General features: G+C 52.6%; 2 protein-coding genes across 5 annotated transcripts in view; both read left to right on the forward strand.

The window, feature by feature from the left end:
* The window catches only part of Rsph6a (radial spoke head 6 homolog A), a 22,582-nt gene extending 19,128 nt beyond the window's left edge, over window positions 1-3,454 (forward strand). The window contains exon 6 of one of the 2 annotated variants that reach the window (XM_031385511.1): window positions 3,079-3,454. In XM_031385511.1, the coding sequence (XP_031241371.1) occupies window positions 3,079-3,316 (238 nt within the window). In that variant the 3' untranslated portion in view covers window positions 3,317-3,454. The remainder of the gene's footprint in view (window positions 1-3,078) is intronic. The other variant, XM_031385512.1, reaches the window with a different exon arrangement.
* A 2,014-nt stretch (window positions 3,455-5,468) lies between these two features.
* Dmwd (DM1 locus, WD repeat containing) lies at window positions 5,469-12,080 on the forward strand. 3 transcript variants are annotated; one of them, XM_031385514.1, is made up of 5 exons: window positions 5,472-6,080; window positions 7,501-7,683; window positions 9,499-10,767; window positions 11,428-11,502; window positions 11,791-12,080. In XM_031385514.1, exons 1-5 carry the CDS (start codon window positions 5,649-5,651, stop codon window positions 11,836-11,838), a joined length of 2,007 nt encoding a protein of 668 aa, XP_031241374.1. In that variant the 5' UTR covers window positions 5,472-5,648; the 3' UTR covers window positions 11,839-12,080. The 3 variants fall into 3 exon arrangements, with proteins under 3 accessions (XP_031241375.1, XP_031241374.1, XP_031241377.1); XM_031385517.1 differs by lacking the exon at window positions 5,472-6,080 and adding an exon at window positions 7,837-7,906 and having other exon boundaries at window positions 7,657-7,683; XM_031385515.1 differs by lacking the exon at window positions 11,428-11,502 and having other exon boundaries at window positions 5,469-6,080.
* The last annotated feature ends 45 nt before the right edge of the window (window positions 12,081-12,125 follow it).

Genomic DNA, 12,125 nt, shown 5'->3' on the forward strand with positions numbered 1-12,125 from the left:
AGTTCAAGATCAGCCTGTTCTAGAGTTCCAGGAAAGCCAGGGCTACACCAAGAAAAAAAAAAGTAAAAGAAAAAGAAAGAAGAAAAAGAAAGTCTTGAATATTGCTCTTTGACAGCTGCATGAGGGACCCCAGACCCTTGTTGGAAAGACAACCATGGATACGTCCATGGGAACACATGGAGCCAGTGCAGTCATCAGTTACAACACCAGTTACAAAGCAGATAAGCTCCTAAGTGCCTGCCGTGAATCCTCGGGGATTCTGGAGAGCAGCAGCCTTCATTTCCCTTCAATCCACAGGGAAAGAAAGTAGCAGTGAGGGACAGACAGAAGGAATATTCTAGACCAGTTTTACATATGGAATGTATAGAACTCACTGAGAATATGGCAAAGATGAAAATTCTAGTTCTAACATCTAGTAAAAGGCCTGGGGCTCAGGCTGATTTTTTTGTCTTGTGGTGCTGGGATAGAATGCAGGGTTTTAGCCTGTTCTAGACAAGTGCCCTATTGCTGTGCCACGCCCCAGCCCCTCACTGGGGGATTCTAGGCAGGGGCTCTACCGCTGAGCCACGCCCCCAGCCCCTCACTGGGGGATTCTAGGCAGGGGCTCTACCACTGAACCACATTCCCAAGCTCCTTTCATTTTACTTTTTAAAAAATATTATATATATATATATATATGTCATATATACATATATGTGTATATATGACATATATATATATGTCATATATACATATATGTGTATATATGACAAGTACACTGTAGCTGTCTTCAGACACACACCAGAAGAAGGCATCAGATCCCATTACAGATGGTTGTGAGCCACCATGTGGTTGCTGGGAACTGAACTCAGAACCTCTAGAAGAGCAGTCAATATTCTTAACCGCTGAGCCATCTCTCCAGCACTCATTTTACTTTTTAAGAAAAGATTTTTCAGCTGAACAGTGATGGCACATGCCTTTAGTCCTAGCACTTGGGAGGCAGAGGCAGGCAGATTTTTGAGTTTGAGGCTAGCCTGGTCTACAGAGTAAGTTCCAGGACAGCCAGGGTTATACAGAGAAACCCTGTCTCGAAAAACAAAAACAAACAAAAAAAAGTTTATCTATTTTTATTTAATGTGCATTGGTGTTTGGCTGTATAGTCTGTCCGGTGAGGGTGCCAGACCCCCTAAAACTGTAGTTACAGACAGCTGTGAGCTGCCATGTGGATTGAACTTGGGTCCTCGAGAAGAGCAACCTATGTCCTTAACTGTTGAGGCATCTCTCCAGTTGCCGCCCCCCATCCCCGCATTGTTAGACAAGGCTTTTCCATGTAGCCACGAGCCCTGAATGTCTTGGAACTTGCTTTGTAAACCAGTTCAAAGACTCTTGAACTCAGAGTCTTTGGAATCTGGAACATGTTTTCCATTAAAATGAATCTCAGCTTCCTTTTGAAGTTTCATCATAAAGACTTGCTCAGCTGGTGGCATGAGCTCATGATTCCAATAAGTTCAGATAATCAGGAAGTCAATGCAGAAAGAAAATGGGGTGTTCCAAGGCCAGCTTTGGCTGCAAAGTGAGCTTAAGGCCAGGTTGAGCAACCTAGAATTTATTTCAAGATTTAAAAAAGAGCTGAGGCTACAGCTTTATAGTAAATCACTGGCCTAAAATCCCCCAGTGAGAGGCTGGGGGAGTGGCTCAGTGGCAGAGCCCCTGCCTAGGATCCTCCAGTGGTAGAGCCCACATCTAGAACCCACCAGGGACAGTCCTGGGGCAGTGCTCAGCAGGTAAGTGCTTGTCTAGCTGGTAGGAGACCGTAGCTTAATCTCCATTACCACTGGGAAAAAGAAATTAACCTTAGCCAGGCTACTGATACACATCAATTATCCAAGTACCAACAAAGCTAAGGTAGGAAGATCTCCCGTTTATGGCCAGCCTGGGATACATAGTGACACGCTCTCCTAAAGAGAGAGAGAGAAAAAAAGGAGACTCATGTACCCAGTCGTTCCAGGGCTCCTTGGAGGTTTTCCAATAACCAAATTAAGTATCTTCTTTATTTTTAGAATTGAAATTAACTAAAATTAATTCAAAGCCACTCCACTTCCCCCCCCCCCAAAAAACCCAGCAGAACACGCATTCTTCTCTAAGTGTCCACGGAAACACTCCAAGACAGAATGTAAACGGAGTCCTCAAACGGGGCTCAGTCGCTGCTTGCAGTCAGACCTGACGAGCTCTGTGACTCCCTGAAATGCGAATCAGTAAAGGAAGGGCGTCGGGGATGCTGATGACGTGAGACCAGCAACCAATGGACCCAGAAATGATTACTAGTGGAAGACAACAGCAGGGGCTGAGAGGATGGCTCAGTCTGCCCAAGCCACCAAACCCACGAAAAAGTCAGGGGCAGCACCACGCATATTTAACCCCCTGTGCTGAGAGGGACAGGCAGAGGCGGATGGATCCCTGGAGTTTCTAGTGAGCCAGGTTAGCAGAATTGGTGAGCGCCAGACTCGGTGGAGAGACTGTCTCAAAATACAAGAGCCAAGCTTGCTGGCTGGCACATGCCGTTTAACCCCCACACTCGGGAGGCAGAGGCTGGCAGATCCGTGTTTGAGGTACTGGGTTCCGCACCAACCAGAGGTGTGAAGTGAGACCCTGTCTCAAAAAACAAATAGGCCCAGTAGTTACGAGCGTGTACCGCTTTTGTCGAAGACCTGAGATGAGTTGTGGGTGCCCATGTTTGGCAGCTTCGTGGGAGGACCTGCTTTAGGATCTGAGGACCTTCACCTGTAACGCCAACACCAGGGGGATTTTCTGCCCTCTTCTGGCCTCTGTGGGCACTGCATGCATGGGTACAAACCCAGACAGATGGACACACACACATTACACAGAGCCAAATTCAGTTTCTGGGTCCCCTTGCCACTTGTTGCCATGGCCACTTCAGATCTGGTGGACACAGAACAGTGCTCAGTAAACGTCTGTGGGATGGACAGGCAGACAGAGAAACCCAGTGCATACCTTTCTCTGGCACACTGGTAACTGGCCAATGATGCTGTGCCACCCTTAGACTCACCCTCAAAAAGAATGTTTCTCTCTCTTCTCTAGGAAGTTTGAGAACCTGTATATTGGCTGGGGTCACAAGTATAGCCCCGAGAACTTCAACCCAATGTTGCCAGCTATGATTCAGCAAGAGTACCCCAGCGGCCCCGAAATCATGGAGATGACCGACCCCACAGTGGAGGAGGAGCAGGCCCTGAAGGCTGCTCAGGAGCAGGCCCTGGCAGCCGCCGAGGAAGAGGAGGAGGATGAGGAAGAGGAGGAAGATGAGGACCTGGAAGACTGAGGCCCAAAAGCTCCTTCCCACAGTCCTTCCCCTTATTCGTAGCAACAGATTATATTTTTCCTATTAGTTTTGTTCCCTGCCCTTGAAGGACACAGGTAAGAGACCACCCAGTGCTCCAAATAAAACTCCCACAGCACAGCCGCTTAGTCACACATTCATTCAGTATCCTGGGCAGCTGGCTCATTCATTCCTTCTCCATCTTTGTTTTGTTTTGTTTTGTTTTAATTTTGGTTTTTCAAGACACCAGGGTTTCTCTGTGTAGCCTTGGCTGTCCTGGAACTTACTCTGTAGATCAGGCTGGCCTCCAACTAGAGATCCACCTTCCTCTGCCCCCCAAGCGCTTGGAATTAATGCCGATTTGTTTAAAAAATATTTATTTTTTGGTTTTTTTTCGAGACAGGGTTTCTCTGTATAGCTCTAGCTATCCTGGAACTCACTCTGTAGACCAGGCTGGCCTTGAACTCAGAAATCTGCCTGCCTCTGCTGTTTAAAAAAAGATTTAAAAAAAATTGTGTGTTTGCACGTGTGTGTGCAGATGCCCTCAGAGACCAGAGGAGGGCTTAGATCCCATGTCACTAGAGTTAGAGGTAGTTGTGGATGTTGGGAACTAAAGTTAGGTCATTCAGCCCCATTTGTTTTTTATTTTTAAATTTTATTTGGGGGGCTGTGTGATGGCTCAGTGTTCAGAGCACTGCCTGCTTTTCCGAAAGACCAGGGACTTCATGGGACATGGCAGTTTACAAGCAGTTGGCCAAGTGCTTGCCTAGAAAGCCCTAGGTTCAAGCCTCACTAATGCACATGGTGTAACACCAACCTGGAAGAGAGAGAGTGAGGAAGATCTGGAGTTCGTGTTGTTGTTTTCAAGGTGAGGTGGAGGTCAGCCTGAACTAGAGACCTTGCCTCTCAAAGGGGGGGGGTAGCAAAACAAAACAAAATCTTCTATTGATGTGATAAAACATAAAATACCTTGACAAAGAGCAGCTTAGAGGAGAAAGGGCTATTTCAGCTAGCAATTCCAGGTCACAGTCCATCACAGTAGAGAAGTTAAGGCAGAACTGTCCCCAGAATAGAGCAGGAAGGAGGAATGCATGTGTGCTTGTTTCCCTGTGCTCAGCCTGTGTCTCCACTCTCACACCGTTCTGGACTCCCTGACTAGGGAATGGCACCTCCCACAATGGACTGGGTCTTCCTGTGTCCGTTAAGATGATCTCCCTCAGACAGTGTAGACTGTCCCTCATTGGGATCCTAGGTAGCATCAAACTGGCAAGGTAACAATACATCACCACCAAAACGAAACCAAAAAAAAAAAAAAAAAAAAAAAAAAAAAAAAAAAAAAAAGGTAGGCAAGGTCAGATAGGCCACAGATGGCTACACTTCGCTCTGACAGCAGCAGCAGCAGGGAACCACAGGTGGTCAGTGAGGAAGGGAAGGACCTCTAGTCTGCCAGTCGGAAACCGAAGGGCAAAGAAATAGATTGTTGATCCTCTAAAATGAGACGAGGAGCTGGGCGTGGTGTCTCAGGCCCGAAATCCAAGCACTTCTGGAGGCCGAGACTCCGGAGGTTGGGTCAAGTTTGAAGACAGCCAGGGCTACAAGTGTGAGACCAAACAAAGGTTAGTGAGAAGGATCGGCGGGTAAGGGCACTTGCTGCCAAGCATGAGGACCTAAGTTCCAGGTGTAGGATCCAAATGGTGGAAGGGCATCTGGTTCCCTCTGACCTCTGCATGCTCGTCCACGCACAAATACACGCAAAAATAAATGCAGTTTGTTTTTTTTTTTTAATTAAAAGGCAAGAATCACCGGGCGGTGGTGGCGTATGCCTTTAATCCCAGCACTTGGGAGGCAGAAGCAGGCGGATTTCTGAGTTCGAGGCCAACCTAGTCTACAGAGTGAGTTCCAGGACAGCCAGGGCTACACACAGAAACCCTGTCTCGAAAAAAACAAAACAAAACAAAAAGACAAGAATCGCCTGGAGTCAGCTGTAACAGGAGGCTTCTCTATAGGCTTGAGGTTTCTCCGTTGCTGGGCAAACGGTTCCCAGGGAGCTGTTGTTAGGGTCTAGGGGCGTTCCCAACGGTCACGCCTCGTAGCCAATCACACGCGAGCGTCCGTCGCACTGACCACGCCCACACCTTCCTCCCCCTTCCCCCCCAGCCCCAGAATCGTTACCTCAGCAACCGTCCGGCTTCTCCTGCCTCCGGCTCGGAGTGCCAATCATAGAGGCGTCACCCGGACGACGACCCTACCCCTTCCGGTGTTAGTCCCACGACTTCCGGCCGGGGGGTCCGGCGGTGGGCGGTCAGGCTGCGGCGCGGCCCGGGGGGCGGCCAAGATGGCGGCGGGCGGCGCGGAGGGCGGCCCGGGCCCCAGCGCCGCCATGGGCGACTGCGCGGAGATCAAGTCGCAGTTTCGCACCCGCGAGGGCTTCTACAAGCTGCTTCCCGGCGACGCGACACGCAGGTCGGGCCCGACCTCTGCTCAGACCCCCGCGCCGCCGCAGCCCACTCAGCCCCCGCCCGGGCCCGCCGCAGCCTCCGGGCCTGGCGCGGCGGGTTCCGCGTCGTCCCCGCCGCCCGCCGGCCCTGGGCCGGGGCCCGCGCTGCCCGCCGTCCGCCTCAGCCTGGTGCGCCTTGGCGACCCGGATGGCTCTGGGGAGCCGCCCTCCACGCCCTCGGGACTGGGCGCGGGAGGAGACCGTGTCTGCTTCAACCTGGGCCGTGAGCTTTACTTCTACCCCGGCTGCTGCCGCCGCGGGAGCCAGCGGGTGAGTGGGGACTCGGGTGCCGACAGCACTGGGGTCCCAGAGTGACGGAAAGCCCCGAGGGTGGGCATCCCGGGGGAGCCTGCGTCCCGGGGCTAATGGAGTCCTGAGAGGTTGCAAGGGAATCTTTGCGTGGGGGTGGTGGGTGTTCAGGAGGTGATGGAGCTTCTGGGAGGAAATGGGGGAGGAGGTCACGGTTTCCGAGATGACAGGCATTCTGCAGGCAGTGGAGAATCCTAAGAGGATGCAGGCCCAGGGAATGGCGAACGGAGAAATGCATATATACTGCGTTCCGGGCGTGTTGGAGGGAGCCTTACAGGCAAAAGGCAGGGAGGACTGGAGGTGTAGCTTAGGGGTCGACGAGCAAAGCAACAGGTGAATGAGTTCCTAAGGAATATGGTGTCTAATTGTTTTGGAAGAAAGGAAAGGAGGGGGCTGGAAAAACTGATTCGAGTTCTGAAATGATGGGGTTCCTGGCAGGGGATATCCCCAGGTGTGACAGATATCTGTAAAGCAATCCTAGAAGGATGGTGAAGTGAGGGAGTGGGGCAGACAGAGAGAGATGGGGCAGACAGAGAGAGATGGGGATCCTGAGAATCCAGTGGTGATTGTGTACCCAAAATATGAGAGACTGTAGTGACTGATGGCTGTCTGAACTATGACAGACATCCTGGAGTTTAGGGACTCCAGAACTGAACAGAATGAGGCTTTGGAGATGGCTCTGTGGATGGAATGTGTGTTTTGAAAGCATGAGGCCCTGAGTTTGGATCCCAGGACCCCATGTAAAAGGCTGCCACAGTGTGAGTCTGCAGCCCTAGTTCAGGGAGTCTCTGAGCAGAAGGAGCCTCTGGTCTCACTGGCAGCTAGTCTAGCTGAATTGGTGAGCTCTGGGTTCAGTGAGAGACCCTGTGTCAAATGTAAGATGCAAAGCCACAGAGAAAGATGCTCAATGGTGACCTCTGACCTCTACATCCACATGCATAATGCACAGCAACCACACAGGCATATACTACATGTACATATAGGAAAAAATGAAAGAAACCCTAAAATGTTGGGATTTTTGCATCCTTGGGTCTGGAAGGTCTTAGAGTATTGTCCTACTGGAGTTACGACTATTGATGGTGGCTGGGAAGACTGGAGGAGAGTCACTTTCAGGCCCAGGGGGCTCTGACCTCTGATGCTGTGTGCAAGTGCCCCTAAATTACAACTGGAAAGGCTCTGTGGTCTTTACTGGGTGGTGTGTGATCGTGTGCTGTCCTGGGTTTGAATCCTCCCTGCCTGTGGTTGCCAGCTCCTGTCCACCCGGCTCCCCACTTCCCTCGAGGTTAACCCTGCTTCCTCTTGGTGGTTTTCCCCGACCTCAGCTCCTCTTCCTTCCTCTCCCCACTCTAACCCGGTATCTCGTCTCCTCCCGTGGTTCAAGTCCATTGATCTCAACAAGCCCATCGACAAGCGGATCTACAAGGGGACCCAGCCCACCTGCCATGACTTCAACCAGTTCACGGCTGCCACAGAGACCATCTCCCTGCTGGTGGGCTTCTCTGCCGGCCAGGTGCAGTATCTGGACCTCATCAAGAAAGACACCAGCAAGCTATTCAATGAAGAGGTGACTGAGGACCTAAACTGTCCCCTTCTCATTTACCTACCCACCCCTGCACTAAGCTGCCTGGAAACAGAGTAGGCTTGAAGGGGCGGAGGAGGGAGAAGGGACGAGTGACAGACAGCTACTAAGGGTGCCATTGTGCTTACTGTGTCCCAGGTCTCTGCTGTGCCAGCCCCATGCTGGAAGAATGCCTTATACTTCATCTACTGATGGATAAGAAAATATGGTACCCATCTCACAGATGAGAACACTGAGGCTCATAGCCACTTGGGATGTTTTTTGATATTATTACTAGTTTCAAATTCTGGGCTCTTTGGGCTTTGGATCCTAGTTCCTCCTGTATCATTGACTTATTGTGTGGTTTTGGGAAAGTGATTTGTTCTCTGAGCCTTAGTCGTCTTCTGCAAAGTAGGATTTGTGGCCCCTTGTCACAAGACTGTTTAAACTCATCCACAAGGACTTGCTAGCCTGGCTTCAGAGGAGCCAGGACACCTTAGCAAGCAGCAGGGAGGGCCTTGTGCTCTGTCGTACTGTCACTGGTCCAGGGGAGGAGATCCACAAGTGTTCTCAAAATAAGCCAGTGGCTGAAGGGAGTGAAGAAGCGGGTCAGTGCGAGAATTAGAAACTCAGACACCCGTTCACAGCAGTGGTCCTCCTGTGCAGACCTCTATCCAGTGATAACTCATGAGCAGGCAGAAGGCTTGCTCCTGCTATACTCTCAGGCTGGCAACAGGTCACACAGATTCATCAGGTGTCCTGCATGCAGCCTGTCAGCCAGGGGCTGGCATTTGAAGTGAAGCCGAAAGGAGGCAAAGAAACCTCCAGGGAAGGATATTCAAGTAGAGAGAAAGAGTTGGGCCTCATAGCACTGGTCTGCTATCACAGCTATTTGGAAGGCCGAGGCAGGAGGACCAAAAGTTCAAGGTCTGCCTGGGCTACAGAATAGAAGGAACATCTTAGATAAACTCGCCCAAAGAGGACAGCCACTGGGCTGTGTTTCCAGGGTAGCAGTTGAGGGAGAGAAGACAGAAGGTGTATTCTGAGAAGGAGCAGGAGGTGCTGGCTCTGGTTGTCCTGGAAAGCTGTAGGAAGGACCGTGCCCTCCTCATCCACAGGAGTCTGAGGAGTGGCCATAGGGTCAAGATGATTGGAGGCCTGGTGGTTTTATCAGCTCTGAGCAAGAAGCAGCATGGTCTCAGGAGAGAAGTGGGTCATCCTAGTGACTGCCTCAAGCTGTAGGGCTTCAGGTAGGGCAATGCCAGGAGCTGAGTAGAATTTCTGACTCTCAGACCACTGAGGAGACAGCTATAGGTGTCTGGGGCCAGCAGTGACGCATTGTGGGTCGTGATAGTGGAGTTGAGAGACTGGGCTGTGGGCACGCTTTGCTCTGGAAGCCCATGGCTTTTGTTGGAAGCTTAGACTTCATTGTGGGTAAAGGAATGATGCTGGGAGGGTTTTGACATGTGTGGCTGATAGGGTGAGGTTGCCATCAGTTTGTGCAGGGGCATTGCTCAGGCATGTCCTTTGAATGCTGTTCCAGCAGCTGGGGGCCAGACTAGTGTGAGCATCCTTTCTCAGGGGACACTGGTGTTATGGAGTTGAAGTTCTTGTCTTTCAGGTGACAGTGAAGACAGAGCCACAGTTAAGTGGGGGGAGGATAGTGGAGGCTCCATGGAGTTCTTCACTGGCAGCCCTTCCCAGTGTCCCTGCGCCACCCTGCCCGTCTCAGTCAGTAGGAGAGCTGGGGTTCAGGATAAGCTGTGGCTGACAGGAATACTCAGCACTTCCCAACCCCACCCTGTCATCCCTTTGCTGCAGCGGCTGATTGACAAGACCAAGGTGACATATTTGAAGTGGCTGCCTGAGTCAGAGAGTCTGTTCCTTGCTTCTCACGCCAGTGGCCACCTGTACCTCTACAACGTCAGCCACCCCTGCGCCTCCACCCCACCCCAGTATAGTCTGCTGAAACAGGGTGAGGGGTTTGCTGTCTATGCAGCCAAAAGCAAGGCACCCCGCAATCCACTAGCCAAGTGGGCAGTGGGTGAGGGGCCCCTCAATGAGTTCGCATTCTCACCTGATGGCCGACACCTAGCCTGCGTCAGCCAGGATGGCTGCCTGCGTGTCTTCCACTTTGACAGCATGCTTCTGCGTGGGCTCATGAAGAGCTACTTTGGGGGTCTGCTATGTGTGTGCTGGAGCCCTGATGGCCGCTACGTGGTGACAGGAGGGGAAGATGACTTGGTCACTGTGTGGTCCTTCACAGAGGGTCGTGTGGTGGCTCGAGGCCACGGCCACAAGAGCTGGGTCAATGCTGTAGCCTTTGACCCCTACACCACTCGGGCAGAGGAGGCGGCATCAGCCAGTGCTGATGGAGATCCCAGTGCTGAAGAGGAGGAACCTGAGGTCACCAGCTCAGACACAGGAGCTCCAGTGTCCCCACTGCCCAAGGCTGGCTCCATCACATACCGCTTTGGCTCAGCTGGCCAGGACACACAGTTCTGCCTGTGGGACCTCACAGAAGATGTGCTCTCCCCTCATCCATCTCTGGCCCGTACCCGCACCCTTCCAGGCACACCTGGTGCCACCCCACCAGCCTCTGGTAGTTCTCGGGCCGGAGAGACAGGTGCAGGCCCCCTGCCCCGCTCCCTGTCACGTTCCAACAGCCTCCCACACCCAGCTGGTGGTGGCAAGGCTGGTGGGCCTAGTGTAGCGATGGAGCCTGGCATACCATTCAGCATCGGCCGCTTTGCCACACTGACCCTGCAGGAGCGGCGGGACCGGGGGGCTGAGAAGGAACAGAAGCGCTACCACAGCCTGGGGAACATCAGCCGTGGGGGCAGTGGGGGCAGTGGGGGCAGTGGGGGCAACGACAAGCTCAGCGGCCCCGCCCCCCGCAGCCGCTTGGACCCAGCCAAGGTGCTGGGCACAGCACTGTGCCCTCGGATCCATGAGGTCCCACTGCTGGAGCCTCTTGTGTGTAAGAAGATCGCTCAGGAACGCCTGACCGTGCTACTGTTCCTGGAGGATTGTATCATCACTGCCTGCCAAGAGGGCCTCATCTGCACCTGGGCCCGGCCAGGCAAGGCGGTGAGTCTCCACCTGCCCAAGCTGAGGGGCACCAGTTCTGTCCCTGCCTTTCTGAATGGTAGGCCTCCCAGATGTCAGGTATCTGTCAGCAGAGAGGTCAGGTATAGGAGACAGAATGGTGGGGACCATAGCTAACTATCTGTAGGGCCTCTGATGGCCCATGGGGCTCACCCTTAGTACTTTACAAACACTCAAGGCAGAACCTATGTTTATGGGAAATCTGAATTTTAAATGGTGAAAACTTTATTTAGGACTGATGGTCTAGGGATGTGATTGAGCTGAGGGCCCACTTCTGGCCTGCCTCTTAGACACTGTTTCTGAGCCAGCTGCTGAAGGCCTGGATGGGAATTAGCCAGGGTCCAGGCCTGCACTTCCTCTTGCTGCTGTATGTTCCTGGTCACTGTGTCTCACAGATGGGCTATGCAATGGCTATGCTCTTAGTTGGTGAGGTGCAGGCCTGTTAACCTGGTCAGGCTGGGGCTGGGCTGTCTGTTCTTAAGCATGTGGTCTCAATGTCTAGGACCCTACTCTGCCCTCGGATCCTTGCTTTGGAAGGTTAGAGTCCAGAAGCCTTAGGACGCAGGGCAGCTGCAGAGCAACTGCCAGGAGAGGGCTGGAGGAGTTGACGGAGTTCTCAAAGACACCCCTCTGTCTCCCTAGTTCACAGACGAGGAGACCGAGGCCCAGGCAGGGGAAGCAAGTTGGCCCAGGTCACCCAGCAAGTCAGTTGTAGAGGTAGGACAACCCTCTAAGTTGCAAGTGGACCCCAGTTTCTCTCTTTCCTCTCCACTGTCCTCCCCTGTCTGTCCAGGTCACCTGGGGCCATATTACTGTCTAAGTGCTACCCTGGGTCAGAGAAGGCTGCTGAGCTGTTTGTTCCTAGCTAGGACAACAGCTTTAGGCCTGGGGGGACAGATCCCAGCTGGAGCAGCAGCTCTAAGGCTTTTGGGTGGCTCCTTCTCCAAGCGCTGGCAGAAGCCCAGGTGTTGTCTAATCCAACTTTCTCCCTCTTGTCCTCCCCAGGGCATCTCCTCCCAACCAGGCAGCTCCCCCAGTGGCACTGTGGTGTGAAACGTGGATGTCCCATGTCCCCGGCCTCCTAGCCATAACCTTCCCTGCTGACCTCAAGGATCACTGTATTAACAAGACTAATCATGATGGAAGGACTGCTCCAAGCCCCCACCCTGCACAAATACTGGGGATCCCTTAGGTTGGCCCAGCAATGGGGATGCAGTGGCCTGTATGGCCTTGACCCTATCTTCCACCCACTGCCAAGTACAATGACCTGTGCTCTGAAACATCAGTGTTAACCATATCCCTGTCCCAGCATGTGACTGTTCACTCCTGGGAGAGACTTA

This window comes from Mastomys coucha, unplaced genomic scaffold, assembly GCF_008632895.1.
Source record: "Mastomys coucha isolate ucsf_1 unplaced genomic scaffold, UCSF_Mcou_1 pScaffold21, whole genome shotgun sequence".
In the NCBI taxonomy this organism is placed as follows: Eukaryota; Metazoa; Chordata; class Mammalia; order Rodentia; family Muridae; genus Mastomys; species Mastomys coucha.

Bases quoted from the DNA above. Each gene is read 5' to 3' on its own strand.
- Dmwd (XM_031385514.1), top strand. From the start codon at position 5,649: ATGGCGGCGGGCGGCGCGGAGGGCGGCCCGGGCCCCAGCGCCGCCATG. The intron at 7,684-9,498 runs GTGACTGAGGAC...CCTTTGCTGCAG, and splicing joins GCAAGCTATTCAATGAAGAG to CGGCTGATTGACAAGACCAA. The intron at 11,503-11,790 runs GTAGGACAACCC...TGTCCTCCCCAG, and splicing joins CCAGCAAGTCAGTTGTAGAG to GGCATCTCCTCCCAACCAGG.